This window comes from Saccostrea cucullata, unplaced genomic scaffold (genome assembly GCF_032062105.1).
Source record: "Saccostrea cucullata isolate Sc308-1 unplaced genomic scaffold, CSIRO_AGI_Scuc_v1 ctg482, whole genome shotgun sequence".
Taxonomy (NCBI): Eukaryota; Metazoa; Mollusca; class Bivalvia; order Ostreida; family Ostreidae; genus Saccostrea; species Saccostrea cuccullata.
In genome coordinates, this window is record NW_026932110.1 from 372,454 (window position 1) to 400,453 (window position 28,000).

Here is a 28,000-nt window from a genome sequence, read left to right on the forward strand (position 1 = left end):
AGTTCGTGGACGGTGTAATTTTCTGACAAAACGACAAAATTTTTGCCACAAAAATTTTGTATATTACATTAAATGATAATATATTTTGAAATAATATGCAAAATTTCAGTCAGTTTTACTTACATTTATTAAAGTTATACCAATTTTTGTGATACATTGTCAATGCACAGCCAAGGGAGCAACTGTGGCGATAATTTTTATGGACGTCTTTACGTCGCTATGTTTTATGAATAATCTTGCATCTTCTTAAAAACTCTTTCAATGCGACGATCCACCGATTTTTTTCATCAAAGAAATTTCGGCACCAAACGAGTACAAACCTTTTCAAATCCAAGATATTTTGTGATTATTTCATACGCATAGACGTCTTATTTCAAATTTATCCGATTTATCTCTTAAAACTAATCTTCTATCTTTGTCAAGATCTTGTAACATTGACGCCGTCAAGTAAAATCAATAGGTGGAGGTCTTTCCAAATTGCAAGTTTAATCACATACCTTCTTTAATTCGTTTATACAACTTGTACACCATTCATCTTGATACTTTTTTCCTTCCCCAAGTTCATCTAGCTATATTGTTTTGTCTCAAAAAGTCTTCCAGCTACCATACAAAATTACATCACAGCGCACTGCTTTGTTTGTAACATTCTATTGGCCGTTTTCAACGGTGAATCAGCACAGTATTTCCAGTAAATAATAAATTATGAATCGGTAAGCTACAGAACCACTTGCTTTAAATAACTTTTGAAACTTCTCAAATATGACGAGTGCATGTTATTGTGACTTCATATTTAATATCATAGATTTTGTGCGCATAATCTAAAACAAATTTTGTAATTTATCGACTTAGAATATTCATATACGGAAAAGTAATTCCACCCCTTTCTAAAGAAATTAGAACGGCTTTAAAATTTTTATTCAATGGACCCCAAAATTGAAAAGTTGTATTTTTACATGGAAACATGGTATAATAAAAGTATATAAAGTTTCACTTCAAACATACAAATACAGCGGTCAGTACCGAACCCGTCCACGAACTTTTCGAACAACCCTCGTATATTGAATAGGGTTACTTTTAAAACAACGAAATTAAATGCCCACGAAACTATTTTTGTTGACAAAACAATGAAATTTTATGCCCACAAAAATTTGTGCTTCTACAGTAATTACATTGACTACATCTTTAGTAGTATAGAGTAAATGATCTCTTTCTTTCCCTTTCAGAGGGCCACAATTCAATTTACTTCATGCAAAGAGTAGATTGTATAGTAAGCCAAGGGTAGCATTGGAGGATAATGTCCTATGGACCTAATAACAGTAGAACTTGTACCATGTATTGCGGGCTATGCAGCAAATTAAATAGAAGCAGGTAACTTACAGTAATCTATATGTGTTGTAGTGTAAGATACATGGCATCCTACTAGCCTGGGCTAGTGGGTTAACCATTTCAATCGGTAGAGCACTGGATTGGCAAGCCAGAGGCCCCGGCTTCAATCCCCAGCCGAGGCACAAAATTGTCTCTGTTACATTTGTGTATAATATAGTAAAACTTGTCTTATCTGGAGTATTCCAGACTCTTCATACAAGTTTCTGTGTACAATAAACGATTCAAAGAGTTCCAAATTGCAATATGGTAAATAAATTTGAAGCAAGAAAAATACATATCTGTTAATTTTTTCTTCTTTGGTAAACATCAAGTCTATTTACCTGGGTAGTTGTAAACTTGTAAAATTCTCAGACAACTACTTTTGTAAGAGTTATCTGTCTTTGTTTGTAACATTCTATTGGAATTTTATGTTGTATCAGCACAGTATTTCCAGTAAATAATAAATGAGTAAATACAACTTACAGTTATATGCCACTGTAAAAACTTTTGCTCCACAAGCCTTCATGAAAATTTACAGTGCTAGCTTCTGCTGCTTTTCTGTTACAGGTGATGGTACAATTTAAAGACTTATAATTTTTGTCTTCAACTTGGATGGAAAAGTAATTCCATGCTGGAAAATTTGTATGGTCTGATGTGTACATTGGTCTGATTTCAATAAGCACACTAGTTCATCGGAAGTGACGGTGTTGCCATGGTTAGTAAAATAGAATTCTCTGTGAAACAAAATGCTACTCCTTCTACAGATTTTTTGATTTCAATATAATTAAGCACACAAGTAGATCACTAAGATACATAAATGCAATCGGTTTTTGATTCCATAGTCATGCATTCTCTGTAAACTTTTGAAGATTTTCAGCTTCTTCTCTGGAACCACTGAACCAGTTTCAACCACCATGTCAGGGTTTGAAATTCACTATGTTGGCACACATGTTATTATTACACAAAGTACATAAAATAGTTAAAATATTTTTAAATCACAAAAATTTGTGAGTTGATTTTTTCATTATAATTTTCACCAAGGAAAGAAACGTCTTTTTCAATCCGCTTAATCTTTTCTCTTTAGTTCCTGTTTATATCTACCATTTTTAAATGAATGAGCATGTGCCATTTGATGATCATGTTGAAAATTACAAATTTTTTAAAGATGGATAGATGGCTGTTTATTTTTGAAAAGCTTTCATTTTAAAATTGCTAGTTGTCTTTTAAAATTCATTATTGCCAGTTCATTTTTACGGTACTTGCAATTACTTGCGAGTTATGATTTTAGGGAGTTTCTACCCCTGTATGCATGTAGTTGTAGTATCTATTGATGAAGGGGAACAAGAATTGTGTATAATAATATGATGAGCATGAATCCTGTTTCAAAATAATTAAGTATTTGCCTCTACTTGTTTAGGGGTTTAGGTACAAGAGTTTTGTTGATCATTTAGTAAATATGTGAGTATTCTCCTCTGCTGCAAAGGTACGGTACATAATTTTGATAATGAGAGTGCAGGATTTCATTAATCCTTCAAAATTATGAAATTCATGGCCCCTGGCCTGTGATTCACTGTAAGTTTCTGGAATTGGGCATGGCTCCTTTGATTTTTAGTGAAATTGATTAATTCTTTGGAAAACCTTTATTCTGTTTATGGGAATGAAGTAGACAAACTACCGGTAAGTGCAAATTTATAACAAGTAAGAGTGTTTCTTCCAAATGTTGGCTTCTGGGATGGTGGGGATGAGATGGGGGTTAAAGGGGTAGAAACTCCCTAAAATTATAACTCGCAAGTAATTGAAAAAAGGGGGGAAAATCAACTCCCAAATTTTTGCGAGTTACAAATATTTTAACTCACAATTTGGATATTCTAACTCGCATTTTGCAAGTTGTTTATAGTGAATTTCGAACCCTGGGTTCTAGTGATTATTTATGCTTTGGAAAATCTTCTCTTCTCTAGATCTGTAGTAAAGAAAATCTAAATGCATATTTTGTTGATCATTGTCATTGATAATCCTTTTTCTTTTGAGTTTCAGTTGTTTTGATAAAATTATTTACTACTAAATGGATCCTTTACAGGACTGTGTTATACTCAGGTGACTGTTAAAGCCTTTGAGCCTTTTGTTACATAAAATTTGATGCCTTTAATTAATTAAAAATATCTAATCCAAAGATATTATAAAGTGAAAAAAAAGGTCTAAGCCTTTTTTTTTTACTTTTAAAACTAACCTTTAATTGACTTTTGACACAGAGGTTGACAAATAATTTCTTTTTCTTTCTTTCTTTAGACTTTAGGGTAAGGGGGTAGGGATACTTATGATTTTCTTATATAACTTTACAGATAGTTATATCATATTTAAAATTTAATCAGTTTGAAGCATGTATTTATATTAATGTGTTTGAAAAGTTCAAATGTCACAACTAGGTATCACTAACCTTGACCTTTGACCCAAGATTTGTGATGAAAATTTGGTGAACTTCACATATAAGTAAAGAGATAATTTCATAAATTGCCACTGCAGTTTCCCTGTTCTTGACATCATAACCAGGTCATTTCAAATTTTTTACAATTATTTTAATGGAAATATTTCACTGCCTGAAGACTATGATTTTACTGATGTCATAAATTGATGAAGTAACTTGAATTTGTCTGTAAAATGAACATATCTTAAAGCCAGATGTTTCAATACTTATTATACAATATCTTGTTTAAAGTAAACAGATTTCTGAATGACATTTTTGATTTGATTATTTACTTACAGAACCACGTTACAAGAATGAATACAGTATATCTTATTGACGCAAGCTTAAAGCATTAGTCGGAAATATATTACACAATGGACTGAAGAGTGGGGTAAGTAAGTAAAATATTGCAGGCTCTTTGTTAATGATTTGTAAATGGCTTTCTCTTCTGTAATTCCAGTTTGTCGATATATCAGCTGCCTCCAAATCGTAGACCCAAGACATTTAAATCTTGCCATGACTTGCATTCACATAAGCGTGTATGGAACAGGTAAAAGGCTTTTTCAATACAGCAGTGGTTGTGCTAGGTTTTAAAGTATTTTAAACCCAGGATATGCCCTGCTACTAATTATGACTACCTGCTCCACATAAACAGTAGGTATACCCCGTAGTTGGACGCCTGTCAACTTACGACATTCGGGGTGATTAAATTAGGAGTCGCCACATTAAAGCTTCTTCTACGTATGGGACAGCTGAATATTAAGTTTGTTGTGAGAATCTATCATTTGGAGGATCTTTTTTCTTTAATTCTGTTGTGAAATCTTTCTTTGGATTATTTAATAACACAGGTAGGATGTTTATGTTGGCAGAAAATTTATTTTTAAGATTCTATCTCAGTACATAATTAATGTCAGGTATATCCACTCAGACAATTGTTCCTGAACATAGGACTGTGATTGGTAATCAATATCGGGGAGAATTGAATGTATTTTATGACACTTCTGTGGTAATGTTAGTATCTGTTAATGCTAGACTTCAGATATTCCCTTGTCTATAATATCTAGGTAGGGTATATTCTCTATTGGAGGTCTGTAATTGTATTTTATTCATAAACCATTTTTTCACCTGACTGCAGCTTTTGTTTCTATGGAATATACCAGGGTTAAGCACTGCATGTGTTTACCTGTTTGTTAATCAATTAATTGTTGATGGGAGAAATGGAAATCCAATTATTAGATATAATTAATTTTAATGATCACTGTGTTCAGGGGGTGTGTAAAAACAGCAGGGGAGTTTAATTATAGGTTGGGAATTGTTTAGACAAGTTAGGTAAGACATTAAATCTTTTTCCATTGAATTGGATACTATCAATATATTATTGCTTGCAGTCTTTTAAATATTCTGAAATGTTTTGAATAATTTAAGCAATAACAATAGCACTGTATCTACAACTGAACTGAGAAAATGTTAATGGTGAGAATCACCTGTAATTTGAGAACCATGTTTAGGAGAATCGACAGGGCACTCCTCTACTTTGTAAGAAAACACCAGATAGATATATGTCAATATAAGTAAATTCCTTGTCATTCCCTCGGTGCAGTAACTTTAAAGGTCTTGTTATCTTCAGGTGTTTTGGGACGCATGTAACTCTGGCATTGTGCCTTTTTTGGGAGGTGAAAGTGTTATGCCATTCCATACCATTCTGGCTATTTATCAAGGTGTTTTCAGTTTTGAAGGTGTGACATTTTGTTATCCAAAAGTGATAGTCTAATTGTTTTCTGATAAGAGGCATAATCAAATCTTATTGAAAGAAATTGAAGAGCAATTGTAAATATACTTATAGAAAGTACAAGTATTAAAACTGTTGTTTAGATTATATATGTGTGTATTAGGTCTGGGATAATACACCCTTTTCTATGTTGATAAATATCACGAGATTTGAGCCTCAGTTGGTCTGATTTATATCTCCATATGTGTAATTGACTGTAAAAGTTTTAATTTGATAATGATCAAAATAAAATAAAATAATTCTGCACAAATATAAATGATTTATTCTGACAGAGTAGCTGTTTATCAATCTGTTGAAAACAAAGTCTGAAATGCCATATGTTTTAATAGGCATTGCATCAGTAAATGTATTGATGGATATAAGTATTTTCCACAAACTCTATAATATTGATAAATCATTCCAGTCATTTGATATATGTATGCAAAGATAGATATAGGTTTAAAAAAAAAACACATCTAATTTACATATCACACAATGTGTATTATTGATCATTAAACTGAATCTGACTTGCATAACATTAAAGAAAAAAAAATGTTTACAAACAGAAGTGAATTTGAAATGAAAACAAAGCATAAATACTGCAATTTTGTTTTGTTTTTTTTTGTTTTTTTTCACAACAAACGTCCATTTTTAAGTGGGGGGGGCTATCCCTGGTGTTTAAATGCAATTAAATAATCAATTATAAATTAAATAAACAATAATTTTAACATGAACTGTTATATTAAAAAATTGCATAAAAACATTCACGGCCATGCTCTTGCACGATATTATTTTAATGATCTCTGCTTTAAACAATAAAAATTTGCTTTAAAAAAAAATGTTTACAAACAGAAGTGAATTTAAAATGAAAACCTTTTTTTTACAATATCCTATATGCACACACAGAGTCTTTATTTCATAACTGCACATTTTGTAGCTAAACTGTACATAAAAAATTATACAGGCCAACAGTACATTCATTCAACATTGTAATGGTCACTTTAGGTCACTTTCTACCAAACTACTTCAATATTGATAAAATACTGCAACCTAGCTGTGCTATGTATGGATGATCTATTAATTGCTTCAAGTTGACTGTCTCTGAGTCTGGACTGGTTGTAGTTGAACAAACCAAGATGCAGGGTTGTATACTAACACTATAGATGTTTTACTAGTGTATAGTCATGTCCATCTTTCAATCTGTCAAGTCAATATTAGACTTGTACTTAGATGTGTATAGAATGAGTGACTCACAGACTAGATGACCGAAGAGGTAAACAAGATACACGGCATGTTTGTCACTTTAATTGAAAAATTGATTACTTTCTAATAGGTGCATACCAGTACATGTAAACTATTCATTGAGTTATTATTTTGTCAGGAAAGATTCAATGTATGTTCCTACTTTTTTTTTCAATTCTACATATGTAAGTAATGAATGTTTTTTAGACTGTTTCCCTTACTTTGACAAAACTTTTGTAAATATGAATATCTTCTTTAAACTGTTTCCAAGTATATTTTGAATTTAAAAAAAAGATAGCTTTTAAGTGCATTTCAACCCTGATGAATTCTCAGAATTATGAAAGTTGGTGACGTTTTTGACTTGATGGGGATGTGCTATCTATAAGTACTTGTTGCTATTGTATGAGTTAGGGCCAGAGTACGCCGCATTGATTAATTAGGCAACAATTATATCAGACTGCTTTGTATGTTTAATTAGGATTTATGTTTCAATAAATGCACCAAAATTAATAAGTCTAACAATGCTTAAGATAGAAAGCTTTTAATTTTCTGTCAGGAACAATTTCACATGCACCTGCCCAACTGCAAATGCTTTTGTGTAGATATGACACAAAAAATCACTTGGAATTAATAACTGACTATCTACACAATATACAACCCATAGGCCAGAAATCATGGCATCTCTTAGTTACCATATATCCAACCAAATAACAGTGCATCATGGGAATCTCTGCATAGAGTGATATAAATCTGTATCACTTGGAGTGGTACTTGAGAAGGGTGTTGATTGGAGGCAATGTCAGTTTTAGCAGATATACTGGCCCCTGTTATACTATGGAGGGCTATCTCTTTATCAATACTCTCCACTGTGTATGGAGTGGCTCTTTATGCGACTCTTCCACTTCGACAAGTTTTCATGTAATGTTATATTTCTTCCTTTGTTTAACATCCAGACAGTTAAATGAAGTGTTTATGGAAGGTCAAGTTGAGGTGTTTTGCAAGCACTAGTTTCTTTTTTTCTGTCGTTGATGGGGATTTTTTTTTATTTCATCACGAAAATTTAGTAGAAGCAAGTCATTATAGACTTACTGGAACCATCTGATGTAGGTTAGATTTTATTTTATGGGGGTTGGGGTGGGGGGGAATACTGATTAGAAACCATCTGTCTGCATGTAAGACATAAGACATCCTCTTTTATTTGTTTCCAAAGATTGAAATCTGATTCTTAAAGGTGTTTGGAACAGTGCATACAAATTTGAAGAATAACTTGAAGTGTACATTTACCTGGAAATTAATTCAGTGTCATAGAACCAAGATGGGAACTTATGTATGTCAAATTGAAGATGTTCCCCTTGAATAAGCTAAATTATACAAATAGATTATTTGTAAACATCTTGATGGAAAGATGCATGGTTTCATCCTCATGTGGATCCTCCTTCATCAGCTGTTTCGGTGCTGTCCACTACAGCCTCCAGAGATGTGCCGACTGGGGTGATCAAGTCCCAGCCTGGAACCACTTGGCTCTACATCACTGCTTTCTACTTTACTGTCTATCTCACTACTGTTTATTGTCTTTCCACTTCTCTACTCTTCTTCTCCACAACCACATGGATGCTGATTCCGTCTCCCTGCACAGACTCCCTATCAATCTCCTTCTCTCTGCTCCCGTTATGCCAATGTCTCTCAGTGCCCTCCACAAAGGCTGCCCCACTAATCCTCTACAACTCACTTCCACTGCAAAAAACCAGACCTCACATCTATTCTGTTGACAATCCTTCAGAAGGTCTTGGTACTTCAGATTTTTCCTTTTTTTATGCATCCTCCATCCTATCTTTCCATGGCACTGTTAATTCCAAAATAATTGTCTGTCTTGTAGCCATTGACCAAAGGACTATATTCTGCCTCTTGTTTGTGGCTATTATTTCAGATGGAAATACTAATCTTTCCTTGAGGTCTATGCGCATCTGCCAATCTGTTGCTGTCCCCCAGGACTTTATGTCCTTCTTCACCTTCTTCCACAAAGTTAACAAATCTCAGTATACTGGCTAGGACTCTATCATGTCTTCAAGTGTATTTGTCATCTTTCAAAGCCTCTGAGCAAGCTGATAATATATACTCCAAGTTTGCTGGTTTACCATCCCAACTTCAATTGATATGCATTTTCTCAGTTCACCCAGCTACCTTGTTTCTTCATTCCAACTGCTTTCACCATTCTTGAATCTTCCACCATTTGCAAGCACTCCTTTCTGCACCAAACTGCGCTTCTCTTCTACTGAAGCTGTCCTCCATCTTGCTGTTGGTGTGACATCAAGCCCTTGCCTTCCTATTGCCAGTCTTCTTCCCACAATGTCACAGTGTCTCAAGCAGGATTCTGCTTCTTCTATAGTTTTTTTTTTAATATAGAAAATGACTCTATTTCTAAGAGAAATATATTAGTGAAAATTATTTTTTTTTTTTTTTTTGTAGTGTAAAATTGTTTGTTTTTTCCTCCATTTTTGCAAGTAATTAATATATGTCAATAAATATAGCTAGAAATGGAAATAGAGCAAGATTGCATGGCTTTAAAATTCATTTCTGAAGTGCTGGGTTAAAGTCAGAATTAATATACTCCATTTAGAGTCCATTGTAGCATCTAGATATACCTTAAGTAAGGTTAAACTGATTTGGCTGAATAGGAAATTTAAAAAGTTTAGGAATTAATGTGTTATAAACCAAAATAAGATTGCCAAATTTGGGTATTATTACAATGCTAAGAGTACTTGGTTTGAGTATTGACAAATTCTGACAAGGATTAATGGGATATTTCTACCCTTAAAGTTGGCACTATGTTGGAGTGAAGTTGGTGTAAACCAGATTGACTTACAAAGGAGATTTTTTGGTATGTCATGCTTTAATCTTTTTTTTTTTTTTGTATATGTCATGCTTTAATCTTGTTTTTGTGTCCAGAAAATTCTTAATTTAACAGCATGGAATGTCAATTACTATTATTGTGGGCTTTTCGATGTTGCAGTTAATAATTTAGCTCTTTAGTTTTCCTCATATTTAAAGAAAAATTTTATAGAGCTTTCATAAAGTATTTTTTGGTGCCAGTTTAGTATCAATTTTCAAGTCCAATTAAGGTATTGGTTTTCTAAAAGTGAGGGGGCAAAAAACCACAGATATGTGTTAGTCCTTGAATATTTCTGAGATTTCATTCATATATATTTTTAGAAACTTCAGAAAACTTGGCCTAGGGTTTATGTACTTTAAAATCTAGCCACTGTAAACAATTACTGGTATATCTAATGTCTTATCAACCAGCATTTATCTTCACCTGTCATCTATAACTTTGAAACATGCTCTAGCTTTTACTAGCAGATTAATTTAATTTGTTTAGTTAAATTGAAAAAAAAAAGATAATTAAAAAAATTATCCCTTGAAATGTTGGTGCATGGGGTGGGAGGTGGAATCCCTCCCTCTTTCTGCTTTTTACAAAATACAGCATTGTATCTTACAGGTCGTCTTGGATTTTGTAAGGAATTCTTATTTTATGTCATTTTCAATAGAAAAATAGAATTTTGTTTTCTTGTACTTGAATGACAAAGCACAGTAGCTTTATACGTGAATGACGAAGCACAAGAGATTTGATGTAATATGATTGTATAGATTAACATGAAAACGGACAAAAGATGACCACATATTTCAGGACAGTCTCCCATCTTACACAGGAATACACAAATGTTCCTTCAGGTGAACAGTGGGGGTCGACTACCCTGAAAGATACTTTTACGGTCAATTAATAACGATCCTCGGTAAATAGAGTGCTTTTCCTCCGCAGTGAATTACCAGGCGTTACTGATATATGACTCTTACAATACACGCTTTTTATGTCAATGAATACCAGTGAAAACCTTTTCATCATTGTTGTATTCTGTCATAAATTTTAATTTTCCAGTGCCTTTTGGTTGTGTATTGATAATGGGATTTTATCGTTCCATGCACGTATGACCGCACAAAAGATTCCATTTCTTATTTTTTTACAAAGAAGGGGCTAAGTTAAGAAATGGCTTTTAATAGATATTTATTGACCCAGGATAGGTCAAGTGATAGGTATATATTTGTTAAGTAATGTGTCTTGCAGGATCCCTCTATTGTCAGGTCAAACAGCTTTGTAGAAGATTGTGTTACCAACATGGTATCTTATAAAAATGAACACAAGTTTAAAGACAGTGTATACATAAAATATTTTATTTTCTCAAAAGATTAAGGCACAGATACAACAGAAGATTCAGGTTCACAAACTGCTTTTTTTCACGACAAACATACAAAATACTGAAAACTTTAACACCTTGATTAAGATATTCTCTCTGTTGTTAAAATCAAAACATTTTTGTGCCTTAAAGGTAAGCTGTGATCTGTTTGGTTGCACTAAACCCGGTAAATATCTTTATAATCCATGTACCCTGTTTTTATGCTTAATATGTCATGTTTTTCATTGTTGTAGGTTTGAAGGACAAGTAAGGGATGGTTTATAAAGGAGACTAAGGCATGGGTTGACAGAAGGAGGAGGAAAGATAAAAAACGAGAACAGACTTGAAGACTCGACCAGTGATGGACGTGATGGAGGAAGTGGAATATACACAGGAGTACGCTCAGTATGATGAGGAAGACGAGGAGGAGTTACCTCCCCTTAACGAGGGCGACGAAGCCGTCAGTCTGTACGATATATTGGTGGAGCGAGATAAATGTTTGTCAGAGGAGGAGTTATGGGCCCTGTGTCGTGAGTGTTGTCTGGTGCTGGAGGTGGTCAATAACTCCCCCGAGATGTTCCAGACTCTGTGTGTCACCCCTGACACAGTGGCTTTTGATGGAGCGGGTAACGTCTGCTTCCTGGACCTTGACAGAGGTAGGTGTAAGAATGAAACTCACGCACATATACAGGTAGTCTGAAATATCTGATGTTTTCCTGGCTATTTCACAGTTTTGATATTTTACATGCTAGGAAAATTTCAGAACCTGCACCAGTATGAAAACTGGGATTTCGCTGCCTCTACTTCTATGGAGGCATTCTTGGGTTGATTTTTGATACTTGCGAACCGAATTAAATGCTGAATTCACAATTTTTCAATGGTACAATGCCTTTAGTACTCACCAACATCATTTTTAACGTTAGTAAATGAAATATACAGTAGTAATATTTAATAATACCAACAGTTTTATTGTCATTTTGTGCATTTAAAAAAAATCTTGCAAGATATGTATCGATATGTGGAGTGATATTTTCTCTTCATTGATATTGGTGAGTACTAGAGACATTGTGCTATTGATAAATTATAAGCTCTACATTTAGTTCGGTTCACAAGTACCAAAGCTAGGCTCCGATTCCAGATGACGAAATTCCCAGTTTTCGTTATGGCGCCGGTTCTGGCGTATTCCTGTCATGTAAAATATTAAAATCGAAAAAAGCCTGGAAAACGTCAGATGTTTTGGACTAATATACAGGGTGTATAAGAAATAGGTTTTATAACTGGTTAGTAGGTGACAATATTGTTAGTATCCAGACTTTAGGGGTGGTAATTTTGATTGACTTTTGGAGAATGTTAAACAAGATTAAAGCTGTACCACATGTACTGGTCAGCAAATAACGTTTGAATGGTGTAGGGGTATTTTGAAATTAAATCTTGGAAAAATCCACTAATTCTAGCAGTGGTCACTATCTCTGGTGGTGTTAGTTTGGTCCAGATAAGATAATGCTATCACCCCCACCTACTGGGTTCTTTCCGATATTCCAAACAATGTAAGCAGTCCTCATTGTCCTAAGTTGTTTGGGGACATTTATACAGTGACCGGTTTACACACTGTGTTCATCAATCAGAATTAAGCTCGATAGACCCATTCTTGTTAAAGATAAGATTTTAAATGTAAAACCATTGTTCTCCGAGTGGTAACAGGCATTAAGGACCCCACAAATTGTTGAGTAGTAAAATTGAAATCAGTCTCAAGTGTTTCTAACACCATGTAGGGGATAAGATTAAAGAAAAGAAACAAATGACATTACTACCAATGAAATAACCACTGGGTTGTTATACAAATATAGCATTTATGTATAAAGCCTATATTTTGACTTTTTAAATTCAAAAATAATGTTTTGTTTTCAACATTTACTATTTTATTCAATGATTTAAAATGAATCTACATCCACTTATATAATTTATAGAAATTTAGTTTACCAACACCATGAAAAATCAATCATTACTTAAAACTGTTATTTGAATTTTGTGAAATTCAAATCCATCATGGATTTAGAATACACTGTAATAAACATGCACATGAAACTGTACATAGTTTAGCCTGGAAATAGACAGTCATTGACATAATTCATTGTTAGAGAGAGAGAGAGATGTGCTTCAGGTGAGCATTATAGACCATAGGCTTCTGGTTCAAAATCATGTTTTCCAGAAAGTTGATTGGTTTTGTAAGAGAGATCTGCAGTCTATTTCAAATTGTAATTTAAATCAAGAAATACTTTATCCCAAGTTTTTTCTCTGGGTTGAAATCGCTTTGCAGCAATATAGGGTTCTGCTAACATGTTTAATGGAACCTTTTTGCATGTAGTCCATTTTAAATAATGGATACTTATACATATTCATACATGTGCAAACAAATACATGTATTGTTGAGCTCATGAAACTACCTGTATATGTACATGCATGCATGTGTAAGGTTAAAACATTTCTTTCACTGGTATTTTATGTGAAATTTCTTAAATCTAGAGAAAGTCAAAGTGATTTCTGAGTTTTCAAGTAGTTCAAACATTTGTATTTTTGTCCTTTTAATGCCTAGCTGTTTTTGAAGAGTCTGATATTTTTACTCAGAGAAGTTCAACAAAAAGTCCCCTCTAATTCCACTTTCCCATTTATTCAACAGAATGGGATTAAAAAGAATGTTAATTGAAATATTTTCACAGAGGAAGTATTCTTTCTACAGCAAATAGAATAATTTTCTTTGACAAATGGTAGGTTCTTTTCCAATGTAAACAGAACATATCAGTGCCAGATTAAACACCCAAGTCAAAAACTTATTATTCAAATGAACCTGCAGGCTAAAATGCTGAATTGATATTTATATATCGGAAATTAAATTTTTCGGTGACGTGTGGTATATTTAATGTGTTCGGTTAGATGAGATTTGATATGGATTTTCTGTTTAAATGGGTTTTGCTAAATCGTTAGAAGTCAGCCATCACTGATAAATGGTTGTTTGATAGACATCTTAAGTGTCAGGTACAGTTGTTTGGCCAGTTCCGAATAAGAAACCGATTCGGCTGAGCTATAAATACATTAGACATTATTTCAAAATTTAAGTGTTTTATCAAGGTAGTTCGATGAATTGTGGAATTAAATATTGTTTCATAAAAATTCACCCTGCTTTCAAAAAAAATTATTTCGCAAGTTACCATAGGTGTCATTTTTACCAGTTACGAATAACACACGGATAGCCCAGAGATTCTTATTCAATTCAACCCTAAATAAAAAAAATATACGTCCCAGATGTTATCCATTGGCATGCCTAAGAAAAATTAAATTAATTTCTTACCAATAAATCATTTGTATTTTCAAAGGTTGAAGAGAAACTAGAGGTACTGTGGGCACTGAGCCCATTTTAATGATACCCCACACCTTCTTTATGATTATTTAAGTCAAATTCCATGTTTTGATCTGGGAGACCCGAAATTAGTGTTAGATCAAAAAGTAAAATAAAAGTTCATTATGTCACAATGTAATCAAGAATCTGTGAAAGTATCATTAAATCTTATTCAGTGGTATAAGAGGAATAGCGGATTAGAGATGGATAAACCTTTCAATATTACAAAGAGTAGCAGTATCCATGTTTTTCTCAGGGAGCCCAAATCATGACTGATCCAAAAATAAAATAGTTTTACTTTGGCACTGTTAAACAAAGATTCTGTGAAAGACTCATTAAATTCTGTGACTTCATTCAGTGGTAGAAGAGGTGTTGCGGATAAGAAATGGATATCCTAGAGCATATCAGACGGACGGACGTACAGCTAGACGCACGGACGGACATAAAAGACGGGTGGATGGACAAACATCCTTTACTATCTACCCCTTCTTCCTGTTTTACAAGCGGGGGTATAATAAATCAGGTTTACAATGAAGAAAATAACGAAGAATGAATTTATGATAGTGTTTAAAATGGGTATTCGGAACTGGTAAAATAAGAAGACGAAAATATTTTAATATCTTACAGTGTTCTAAATATCTATTTTTGACAAGTTTTTAGTATATGTAAGAGTACATATCAAACTTACTTTTGATACCTGGAACGTGGTTTTATGTGAAAAATTTATAAATCTACAGAGGTTTTTCTGCAGACTCGCGCTTTGCGGTGATTCACGTTTGTTGCGTTGTAAAAGTTTGTCGACTGTTTCGAGTACGATAACGAAACCAAACCGAGGTTAAAAAAATCAAAACTTCGCATAATTCAAACACTAATAAATAAGCCTTCTTACCATAGAAACAATTTATTTTTACACCGTTGAATTTATTAATTATCAGTCCTTACATTACTAATTATTCGGAACTGGCCAAAATCCGGAACTGGCCAAACGACTGTATATTTACAACACACAGAAGGATACACTTGTAAAAGAGGACCAAGAAATGACTTAATGAGCTGAAATGTATATTTTCTGACTTTCCTTTGAGAAAATCAAATTACTAGCTTAGAAAAGATGTTAAAGTATTGACAGTAAACTCAGTAGGTACACTTTATATTTGATACAACTTGAAAGAAAGGTAAACATAGGTAACTGACAGGATAGGTAAATAATGTGTCTTTCCTATGTATCAGCAACAGATTTCATCCTGAATCTATAGTTGTTTACTATGATGTATCTTGAAAGTAAAGATCAATAATCATGGTATCATAAGAACATCCCCCCTCCACCCCCCAAAAATGCTTCACTCTTTAGGGCATGATGAATAAAGCTTAATTCACCCTGTGAATTATGAATCTTCAATCTTTTGCATGCAAATATGCAAATGCATTTTGAATGTGATGAAATGAATGCAAATACAGACATTTAAATATCTGATAAAGTGTACCTTTAGATTTTCAAAGCTATCTTTCCTACCTGCAGTAATTATTCTTCTGCTGCACATAAAATCAGGAATACATCTACCTTAAATAATTGATTTGCATATGCATGTTGAATAGAGTATATATTTCATGATTCATTTATAACTTAGCTGGGTTAATACTTGTGAAAATGGCATTCCTTAAAAAAAGTTGTATACTCTATATGTTGTTTAGGACTTGACATCTTTGCTAAGCCAAGGGTTTTTGATACGCTACTCTCCTCATAATCCCTTGGCATACAGTGTTGATAGAAGTTGGGTTTTTATACCCCCCGCAAACGAAGTTTGGGGGGGTATATAGGAATCACCTTGTCCGTCTGTCCGTCTGTCTGTCTGTCCGTCTAGCTGTCTGTCCGTCTGTCTGTCTGTCTGTCCGTCTGTCCGTCTGTCTGTGCAAACGTGTCCGGTCCATATCTTTCTTATGGAGGGACATTAGGATCTACTACTCCACACAAAGATTGCCCATGACCTAAGGGTGTGTCATGACCTTGACCCAAGGTCATTTGGGGAAGTTAAAGGTCACTGGAAGAAAAAGTTCATAATTCGTGTCCAGTCCACATCTTTCTTATGGATAATCTTGGTAGGTTCTCATTTCACGCAAAGATTGCCCATGACCCAAGGGTGTGTCATGACCTTGACCCAAGGTCATTTGGGAAAGTTCAAGGTCACTGGAAGAAAAAGTTCATAATTCTTTCTGGTCCATATCTTTTTTATGGATAAACTTGGTAGGTTCTCATTTCACACAAAGATTGCCCATGACCCAAGGGTGTGTCATGACCTTGACCCAGGTCATTTGGGGAAGTTCAAGGTCACTGGAAGAAAATTTTCATAATTCATGTGTGATACATATCTTTATTATGGAAAAACTTACTTCTGAAAAAACCCAGCGGGGGGTATTTTGTCCCGTTTGGACAGTTCTAGTTTCCTTAAGTTCTGATTGGGATTCGTACACCAGGTAGACCAATAAGCAATTGTTTTTTTGTAATTAATGATGATATTTGCATTCGGGATACTTCTTGACTCTTTAAACTCGGAAATGAAAAACGCAAGTAAACAACGATCCATAAGATAACGTGCCATTCTATGAATAGCTATGGTGTCATCCAATATCTTCTAAATATGTGGTTAAGAATCTATATTGAAGCTTCAGATTTGTACTATAGATAATAAATAATTGCCTCTTAATTCTTCTTGAAAAAAACTTTGATTTAATTTTTTTTCAAACACATGTCTTTATTTCTGTTGATGACGCAATCTGTGCGTACCTGATAGTTCAAGATCATGTGATGAAAACAATCCCATCTTTTGATTTCACCATATGCCAAGGGTTCATGAGGAGATTAGCATATCAAAAACCCTTGGCTAGCGGAGATGAGGACTTGAAAACTTCTATAGAATTTAAATCATGTCCATGCATAAATATTTCAACTTTCATTGGAAAATTTTCTTATAATTGGTTTTGAATTTTAAGAATTATAGTTAAAAATTGTGCTTCAAAGCTTCATTTTTTTAACCTGCATCCTCTTACAAATAAATCTGGTCACTCTCGTGGCAAAGTAGTAAGAGCTTTTGCAGTAAAGTTGCAGAGTAAGGAGTTGATCCTTACGTTGCAGGTTCGAATCCCACAGTAGGTGCTGGCCCTCACTGCTCAATGGCTTGAGGGACATGTAAAGGTCTAAACTTGAAGGCCTCCACAAGCAAGTCATGGCATCTCGATATTAGTGAAAAATTCTTGAAAGATATATTAAATAAAAAAAAAATAATAAATTCTTGGAGACATGCTAATATTTTATACCCTCAGCTTCTTCCACAGTGTCTACATCCCATATGAACTTTTTCCGAAGCAGGTCCATTTCTAGACAACCATAAGATATAATGATGAATCATGATATTGAATATAACTTGCTTTAGATACTTGTTCATGTGATTTATTTTCTGGATCAAAATTCAGGTTAAGACTTTTTGCATTCTGGCTATAAGTCCTACCTGACTAACTTTTTCAAGTATATATGGTTGCTGTACATGACCTACATAATTTCTTGGTCATTGAAGAGCCAAAAGTAATTGATGACTTAAAAATCTCTGATTTACTCTTCTTTTAATTTTTTAATGCAAAATTTTTTGCTCTTCAATTTTAAAATTCATTTAAATGCTTACATGGGTAATTTTTCCCGCAATCTTCTATAAGCAGAAGAAAAAAAGGAGTGTGGATGAAATGTTGTTTTGGGAATTAATTCATGTATGACTAATTCAGTCTTTTTGCCAATGAGTAATTATTAAATAATTCTTTATTCAGATTAATGATACTGTTTATTGTGTGTGAAATCTGATGAAGAATGTCAAAAGGACTGTAAAATGATTTTATTGTTGATTTTAATCTTCAGAAATTAGGGCATTGTATTGATTACCTGTGGAAGATATGTCACGAGTCCAAAGGCTTAAAACACGTCTAGAATACTGGACGGACTTAACTAGCTTAGGCTTTAAAAATGTTAGTGTTTTTCAGTTTAGTTAATATTTTACCATCTTTAAGATATTGACTAAACAAATATTTTCCTCTTTAATTTACCTGATGTCAATGCTTTTGATAGAAGCAATGTGGATCTTAGACTGTAAGAAACTCCAAAGAGAAACCATGCATACATGCATGTATTACTGGTATGCAATTGTCAAAATGCAGTTACTGAATTCAATAATTTAAGGTCTGGTTTAAGGGCTACTTTCAAACCCAAATTGTAGTTTGCTTTTTTTTGGACACAAGTCATTTGTCAAAAAGCAGGATTTGTGAGTTTGTGATGTCTTGCTAGAGTTATCATTCTTGAAGTGTTATTTATAAGTTTTTAAATTGATCTGAGTTCAGGAAGATTTGGCATTCCATTGTGTCCCCACTTTGTGACCTTGTAACCAGCAGTAAATTTTCCATTTTTTCCCCTCTTAAGTACTTTCTATATGCATGCTCCTTAATAAAATGATTCATTCAAGGGGTGTGTTTGAATTCGGCATCTGTCATTTAGTGATCTATTTGTTGAGGATATAAATTTCGCAGTACCTTTGCTATACAGAAAGTACAACACAATACAAAGAGTTCATGCTATTATAAAAAAGCGTAGAGGATTTCTTTAAGTAGCTCTATTCAGATCAAAATTGAAAGCATCTTTCAGTTTTGTTTAAAGTTTGTCTATTGTTGGGGTAGTTACGTTGAACTCTTTTTACCTCTGCAAAGAAAAGAGTGGAGTCATATGTAGATAGCTTTTTCCTATAGATCTGGCAAACATCCATGCAGAATGAAAACAATAGAACTTTTTTCCATAATAATAAAAGTATGCATTGGAAAATGAGGTGAAATGGTCGCTGGTCTTTGTTCGTAGGCAGCGGTGTGAAGATAGAGCAATATTGATATATCCCCATAAGCTGATTGTGTTCTATAGATAATACCCACCGTATGATATATGTTTTTGTACTAGAGCTGACTACCCGTGGCTAATGTCGTACTTAAAAAAAGTTTACAGTAAAAGTCTGACAAGGATCTGTTGGTGACTTTAGCTTAAGACTCGCTTACTTAGAAAAAGGTAATTATTTTTGGAATTTATTGACACTTACGGTTTTTTTCTTTTTAAACAAATTATGTGAAACTTCAAAGATCAATGTATTTGATTTGTGTTTACAAAATTATACAATTTTATGTTTATGTTAGCAGTAAACTTGAAGATGACTGCATGGGAAAAGAGTAAATAAATGATTAGCAGGACTTATTTTTGATTCTATTTCATACTGTAACAAGTATATACTCTTCACTTTGGATTTTTTAATTGAAAAAATGTCCAATTTCGAAATTTTGATGATTTGTGCTATGTTTATTGTAGAATAAGGACAGTACGATTGTAGGTTGATCCTCTGTTCCATGTCTTTAATGAACCATTAAAATCTTGAGTTCAAGATTCTTTTTCCAAAAAAATCACAGAAAAAATTGGGAAATGTTTACCCTAATTGGGGAGAAAAAAGAAAATTTTCAAAGATATAATTTTCAACTGGGACTGGGTTCTTTACCTGATCTGCAAGCAGTGCTTATGATTATAAGGAGCTGAATTTACACTAAATTTTCATAAAGTTCCAAGAATACTGAGGTATCTCTTTTTGCCTTTGAATCAAAATATACTTTGAAAGGACTTTGGTATTGAAACTTTTAAAATAAGTGTGAAAATGAGATGGTTTGTCATCTATGTCCTTAAGTCATTGAAAGATTGCATTAAATATTTATAAATGGTACGTCTTTATTTTGATAGAGGATGTCTAGTGTTACAATTTTCTTTAAAAAAATGAATCCTTTATTGATCATATGCAAATTATATCTCCCAAGCCTGGTATTTGTAGCTTTGAAGGTCACCCATATATAGGTTGTTCACATCTTTTGAACTTCCAGGCCAAATTTTTCAAAAAAATTAGTATCTTTTAAAGGTGATTTGGTACAGTCCTTTTAAATTAATTTCAGAATGGGTTCTGTGTATATCTTTTGTTTTTATTGGTGATGTTGGAAAATGTAACTGTCAATTGGTGTTGCTGCAAAAGGGAAAAAAGAAAAGAGAAATATGGTTAGACATTTGAACAATGCAACCTCATGCCAAAATACCATAAATAGGATTATGTCTCTTATTCTGTAAGCTTAATTGCCATAACCGACTGCCAATATGTCCACTTCAACAAGAATTGTTTTAAGTGTCCTCAAAAGCATTATATGAAAGATAGAAATATTATTATTACAAGTTTTTACATGGGTCATTTTTTTATTTGCACGTCTTAAGGACCCCGTTAACCATTCTGTAGTATGTTTGAGGACATTGGAGTAGGGGGGCTATACATGACACTGATCTATACAACAGTTCAAGGGTATTAATTTAATTTATACCACACAATATTGATACATGTATGTTTATAGATTGTTTTTTGTGATTACAGATCCCGAATCTCTATATATACCTCCGGAGTACGACAATGTGGGCAATTCTATCAAGGTAATTCTACCAGCTGGACTATTATACTGTTGTGTTTTAGATATTCAGTCGGTAAGTTGTATTTTATGAACTTCAAGGTTTATACACAGCAGAGAAGTTGATCGATGTTTCCAAAAATTATGCTATAGAGGCAAAGATGTGTTAAGGCTGGGTATTTTTTTATTTTGTAATTGGGATTAACACTGATTAAAGTGATAATTTTTGAAAGGTTTATTGCATTAGACATAAAGATTTCATGGGAACAATTAAAAACAAAATGTAGCAGTTCTGTATTGTCTTTTACACTTGATAATAAAACGATATGCATCAAGTCCAAAATCAGTAACAATACATTTCTAACACGTTGATCATGGTAAAGTGTTCAAAAGAAATAAATACAAAGTATTTTCAAACTTGTGCACTGGTAACTTTTATCTGAATTTTTTCTTAAAACAGATCAGTCAAATTTATAAATGTAACAAAAAAATAGTGAAAATATGATATTTATATTCATATGTCTTGAATACATTAGACTTTGGTACACTTATCGGTGCATTAAGTTGAAATTTTGTTTATTGATAATCACTTTTACAAGAATAAATTTGGTTTGGCTTTGTGATTATTATAAGTCACAAAAAAGGAATTTTAAAATTCTTCGATTGTTTCAAAGATTATAAATATTACTAGAACTTCAAAGACACTCCATTGTTTGCAAAACTTTTAAATTATAAATGGGGATCTTAGTTGAAGTTCCAACCATTGCAATATTATCAGTACATGCCTATGTGTGTCCAAATTTGTCACAGAAAAAATATTTTGGTAGCCTTTTATTAACTGTACAAATATCCGAGAGGAAACAATTTGAAGTTCAATTCAAAGTAAATTGTTTGAACAGCGAGGGATTGAATCGGTGATTATTAGAAGACAGACATTTCTCTATGAAGGACAGAGATTGTAATGAATTCTGATGATCTCTTATAAATTCCATGGATTTTAAATATTGATTTATAGTCAAATTCTGTGAAATTAGATAAAGGACCATTTTGGGTAGGTAATATTGTATGTACAGAAATACAGATTTTCTGCATGTGTGTGATGTATTCTTAGTACGGAATATTACTATGAGGAATTGAAAAGACATTTAGTATGCCATGTGGATTTGGTAGGATTTTATAGTGAAAAGAAATTCTGCTTTATCAGAAAATGCTAATTTTGTTAAAAAAGAATTGGTATCTTAATTTTCATATTGTGTACTGCCTTGTCCATTGACAAAGTAATTTATATTTTTTATTTATTTTTAGTTCCACTTGTTTCCCCATTGGATGACCCTACTTTATGTCTATTTTTAGTCCCACTTGTTTTCCCATGGGATGACCCTACTTTATATCTATTTTTAGTCCCACTTGTTTTCCCATGGGATGACCCTACTTTATGTCTATTTTTAGTCCCACTTGTTTTCCCATGGGATGACCCTGCTTTATGTCTATTTTTAGTCCCACCTGTTTTCCCTTGGGATGACCCTGCTTTATGCTGCGGAGTACAATGGAGAACCTGGCCAGCAGATTTGTTCGGAGCTTCGGGAACTGTTTGGGTGTATGACCTCTGAGCACCTGGACACGCGTCCAGACCTCGAGTCCATTATAACTCAGTGTGAGGAGGAGCTCTGTGGGAAATCATCGCAGGAGATATGTTGTGGAATAGGAGGATTCGCCGCACCATTCACCCCAGCTCCTGGTAAATAACCTGTCTTTATATGACTGAAAAATATATTTAAAGTGAAATATTAAAATCTATCTGTTTTAAAACTTCATCACTAAAACCTGAGTTTTGTCATCTTTAAGATTATTTTTCATTAATTAAACAAAAAGAATTTTTTTGAACTGATCATTTGATATTATCCATTTTCAATAGCTTACACTAAATCGTATAGTTTTAACTAAACTGTTGGCCTTGCTCATTATAAGCTTACAAATTGTTGTGACATAATTTTAAAGATTTTCAAATTTTTCTTTGTAACAGATGTATCATCAATAACTAGTTATACAGATGTAACAGAGGGACTTGCCAACTACTTATCTTCTCAGTCTTCCATAGTACCCGGTGTAGTCTCAGAACCACTTAACAGACCTCAACAACACTCTACCCCCTCTGAATCCCCTCCCCAGAGACAGAGAGAAATAGGATCCCCCCATAGCCAGGAGGAGGAAGTAGAGAATTCTGACTTTACTGAGAGTGAGGAAATGCCGATGCGGGGGATGTTAACAGGGATGCCCCTCCCCACAGGGAACAGGGAGAGGAAATCTAACACCAGGGGTCCCAGCAAACAAGGACTTAATTATAGTTCTAACTTAATTCCCAATAATTCCAGTGAAAAAATTCCAAAGGATATAAACTTGAATGTGAGTGAATCTAGTGAGATTTCAAGTGATTCTAAGACAAGTGAGAGTGAAATGAAAGTGACGGTGACAGCAGAAATAAAAAATCGGGTTTCACCCGAAAAACCCAAACCTCCGTTACCAAGGAAACCGAGCTTAAAGGAACAGGTGACTATATCTAATAATGACTCAGGAATGATTGTTGATGAAGAATCTATTCTATGTGAAAAGCCAAATGGTATGGACAACAGTGGTGGACATTTCAGTACGAACACTTCCAAACCTGACCCAGTGGAGATGTTCTCCCCCAAGGTGTTAGAGCCTCAAAGTGAAAGTTCAAAGGACTTGATAAGTTCGACCTCGATGAAACGGACCGAGTCCTCTGGAATCAGTGGTTCTGAAACAAGGCCAAAACGCTCCAAGAAAAAACAGGTACAATAGGGCGACATTTTCTATTTTCATATTATTGCTTTGCAAAAGTAATTAAGGCCTTTTAAATGGTTTCATGGCCATTTGCACAAGTGTTATCACATGAAAATAAAGTTTACCCAACGTAAGCTTGTTTGTGAAAGTCTTAAGCTATTCAGCCTTTGATGGGCATTGGTAATACACACTTATGATATGTATTGCTTTGTGTTTTAATGTGGCTGAAATAATATTTGCCAATTACATAAAACTTCACACTATATTGTTAGGACTTGAGTAACCCTATATCCTTGTTAATTACTGGTAAATGACCTCTCAGTATTATGTATGGTACTCATGGCCAAGTAATTTGCAAAGAATTTGCATGCTCAAGGAGACATCAAATACTATTTTAAAAAATTTTCTTGTAAATGTAGTATTGTTCATAATGCACTACATTAACATTATAATTTTATTTTGGTTCATTGTATTGAAAAATAGATTGCTATGTAGTCCATAGCACGTCTTTGTGGATAATTTTTAAAAATCTTATTTTTTTAAATTTTGCATTGTATAGAAAGAAAATCAATGAAATCTTCCCTTTATTGGATTAAAGAAAGCTTTGAATTCTTTATACATCTGATTTGATTTTCTAATTTGACAGGGTCTGACAGTAAATGAGGTCCTGGACTCCCTCAATAGGGGGCTGACAGAGGAGGAACTGTGGGCACTATGTAGAGAGGGGACCATAGCACTGCAGAGGAAGAAGAAACATCTACGTAAGTCAGGGGGACCGGGAGGGGGGACCATAGCACTGCAGAGGAAAAAGAAACATCTACGTAAGTTATGGGCCGGGGGGGGGGGAGGGGGGGGGCATAGCACTGCATGGGAAAAAGAAACATCTACGTAAGTTAGGGGGGCTGGGGGAAGGGGGGCATAGCACTGCAGAGGAAAAAGAAACATCTACGTAAGTTGGGGGGGGGGGGGAACATAGCTCTGCAGAGGAAAAAGAAACATCTACGTAAGTTAGGGGGGAGGGGGGCATAGCACTGCAGAGGAAAAAGAAACATCTACGTAAGTCGGGGGGAGGGGGGCGAGGGGGAGCAGCTTAAAAAATTCTTTTACCTATGCCTGTTACATCTCCGATCATGCAACCGTACACTTAGGAGAATGTCAGATACTGATGTCAGAGCATATATAGTCTTTGAATATTTGGCTTCAGTTTTACTTTTTACAGTCAAAGCAAACCTTGTCTTATCAAACCTGATGAGATTTAGAAAAAAAAATTGTTGTATTGGTGTTTTATGATATCACTGTAAAAATACATCAAGGCTGTGGTTGGGATTTCTGAGAGTTCTAACTTCAGCAGATCCATGGTATTGGAGGTCTCAAAGTCATAGTATCAGAGATAACAAAGTTCAACTTTTTTTCATGATACGAAAACCTTAAAATATTCCAATAACTTTCCTCTGTCTTTTAGCTGCCTACATTTCACCAGACACACTGGTTTTGAGAGAAAATGGTAACTTATCATTTAAAGCCATCCCTGAAGACAAGCCATTGGAGGTGATCTTTATGGCGCCAGAGTTACAGCAAAGAGGGAATCTGTCAGACAAGGTAACAGGGGCATCTGTATAGGCTTGACTTATTTTGTTATAAAAATAAAACATTGAAAAACTTCAAAATGAAGGAAAATGTTCCAAAACAAATTTAACCTCATTGAAAAATGTTCTATAAAAAATTATATTTAAGAAATGTTTGTAAATTTACACTAATTTTCATTTTAACTTTACTATTCCTTATAGACATGCCTGTATGGTCTTGGAGTAACTCTTCGGTGTGCGGGTGGTAATAAATACTCGCCTATATCAGCCATGGCTGTGTCAGAAGAGTTCCAGTCCCTGCTGGAGGACTTGACAAAGTCAGACCCAGCCAAACGACCCTCACTAGAGGCTGCTCAACAGGTCAGGGGAGAACTGAGAAAATGACTGAATTTATCTACTAATGAGTGAAATACAGTAAAAGTTGTCTAATGCGAATGTTTTGTCTTACAATTTTAGAGATGTGATAACTTTGAAGGAGTCAACAGTTCCACCTCAAATATTGTCTGCAAAAACCTCTTCACAGAGTCTTTTACAAAAATGGTAAGTGTAAACAATTATGGACAGTTTTGACATGTACACAGATACTGTAATGTTTATGATGATTGCTATACTCCATGCTTTTGCTGTTTTAGATGAGTATGATCATGTGGTATATGTATATTAATCGTCTAGTTGACCAGGTGAGCTGAGCGGTTCTTGTGTCACTGACTGCCCACAGTTTAGGATTATATGAGACCTATTTATTGTCACTTTGATCTGGATCACAAAACTAAACGTTTTGTTTATTTAACAGCCTGTACAAAAAAGTCTAAAGATCTATCACAAAGTGAACTCAAACATTGCACTATTTTTTTTTTTTGAGATATTGTGAACTGCAGCAATTCACTTATCATGATGAAATGCACAGTGAATGACAATATGCACATCTAAATTAAAGTCTAAATTTACTTCCATTTGTCAGCTAATAGAATTTTCTAATGAAATTTCTAATAAAAATGTAATTCAGTGCAGAAGTATTCATGCTGTCCTCTATTTTCAGATGAATGGAACCAATAATGAAGAAAAAGAGCCAGATGTAGCAGAGGAGTCAGTGCCTGTAAAACCAGCAGAGACACCAAAATCTAAACCTAAACCTCCCCCTAAGCCCCCGAGTCCCATGATATCCGCCTTCCGTCCGATTAAAGGACCAATCACAAAACCTCAGATAGGGTCCTCATCCTCCATGTTTGCTCCAGTGGCAGTGAAACCCAAGACTGAGGGCAAAGGACAGATGCCTTCAGCCTTTACTTCCACGGCGACTCATTTTAAGCCAATCATTCTCCATAAAACCAGTTCATCCCCTCCTCCTCCTCCTGAGGAAGAGAAGAAAGCAGATGTAGCTAAGGAGCAGAGCAATGATAACGACAAGGAGGTGGTGAGAAAGTTAAAGGAGCTGAAGAAGAACCTGATGAAGCACAGGCAGCCAGTGAAAGACGCTGAAGGAGAGGAGAATCAAAAGGAGCAGCAGACGACAGCTGCCAAGTCTTCCAGTGAGAGGAAGGAGTCAGAGGAGAATGTTCAGATGAAGGCTAGCAATGCAGGCTCCCTGGACAATCTTCTGTCAGAGCTCCAGAAACAAGGCAGTGTGCCTGATACACAGTCACTGGCTGCAGCCATTGCTCAACACCTGGCAAAAAACTTACAGGGCTCACAACAATCAAATGCTGGGCAAGGAAAGGATGTTCCCCAACAGTTAGGCGGACAAGGCCCCATGTCAACAGCAGCAGCTCCTAACATGAATCAAATGTTTAACATGCATTTAAATCAACAGATGTCAAATTTTCCTCCTCAGTACCAGCAGCAGTTGATGGGACAGACCATGACTCTGCCCTCCATGGGTCAGTTTGGGGGGTCCATGATGCCAGGTTATCCCATGCAAGTCCAGCTTCAGCAGGATCCAAGAACCGGTTTGTTCCAGATGGTTCCAGTTGGCATGGTAACTGTTAACTCAGCTCCAGGGAGTCAAGCCAACTCAGATGAGTTCAACAATATGGAGGATGTAACTCGCATGAGTGACCCTGGAAGAAGTCCCAAACCAAGACCCAGACATCTAAGTGGAGAATCGTCAAGAGATGTGCCAAAACAGAAGCAGGGCAGACATGGACGAACGGCCAAAGATTTAGTGCAGAAGACAGCAAACATCAGGTCAAAGAACCTCCAGCAACAAAACACATCAAACCTCTCTAGTCCTCTAGGTTCAAAAGATTACGATTCAAAACAATGGTCTTCCAACCAAGCGTCAGATAAACATTCTAGTCAGACTAGGGCATTTAATGGGGAGAGTGGCCAGCCCTCTGACCAGTATAACTCTCTTCCCAGAAAACACAGTGTGCCCCTCAATCTGTCCTCAGGTGACTATCACTTACACCCTCAGTCTCAGAGAATCAGGTCCAACACATCTTCCCCCTCCCCCTCCAAGGACAGTGGTGTCAGTGGAGTGAACGGTGTGTACAAGCCGCCTGATCCAGGCAGCCTGATGGATCGTCTGCTCAACAGCAACACGAGTCTAACACAGCAGCAGAAGATGGGGCGCCTTGTTCACCTCCTGAGGGAGGAGTTTGCATTTGATGGGTATATGGAAAATGGAGTAGAAGATATTAACATGGGTTTGTA

General features: G+C 34.7%; 1 protein-coding gene across 2 annotated transcripts in view; it reads left to right on the forward strand.

Moving 5' to 3' along the window:
- Positions 1 to 1,295: 1,295 nt before the first annotated feature.
- LOC134234462 (kinase non-catalytic C-lobe domain-containing protein 1-like) overlaps positions 1,296 to 28,000 on the forward strand; it is a 36,474-nt gene continuing 9,769 nt past the window's right edge. The window contains exons 1-11 of one of the 2 annotated variants that reach the window (XM_062716517.1): positions 1,296 to 1,368; positions 4,126 to 4,217; positions 11,320 to 11,721; positions 20,930 to 20,985; positions 22,458 to 22,698; positions 22,984 to 23,771; positions 24,409 to 24,523; positions 25,225 to 25,361; positions 25,550 to 25,708; positions 25,805 to 25,888; positions 26,388 to 27,993. In XM_062716517.1, the coding sequence (XP_062572501.1) occupies positions 11,427 to 11,721; positions 20,930 to 20,985; positions 22,458 to 22,698; positions 22,984 to 23,771; positions 24,409 to 24,523; positions 25,225 to 25,361; positions 25,550 to 25,708; positions 25,805 to 25,888; positions 26,388 to 27,993 (3,481 nt within the window). In that variant the 5' untranslated portion in view covers positions 1,296 to 1,368; positions 4,126 to 4,217; positions 11,320 to 11,426. Of the gene's footprint in view, positions 1,369 to 4,125; positions 4,218 to 4,246; positions 4,675 to 11,319; positions 11,722 to 20,929; positions 20,986 to 22,457; positions 22,699 to 22,983; positions 23,772 to 24,408; positions 24,524 to 25,224; positions 25,362 to 25,549; positions 25,709 to 25,804; positions 25,889 to 26,387; positions 27,994 to 28,000 lie in introns of those variants that run through there. The other variant, XM_062716516.1, reaches the window with a different exon arrangement.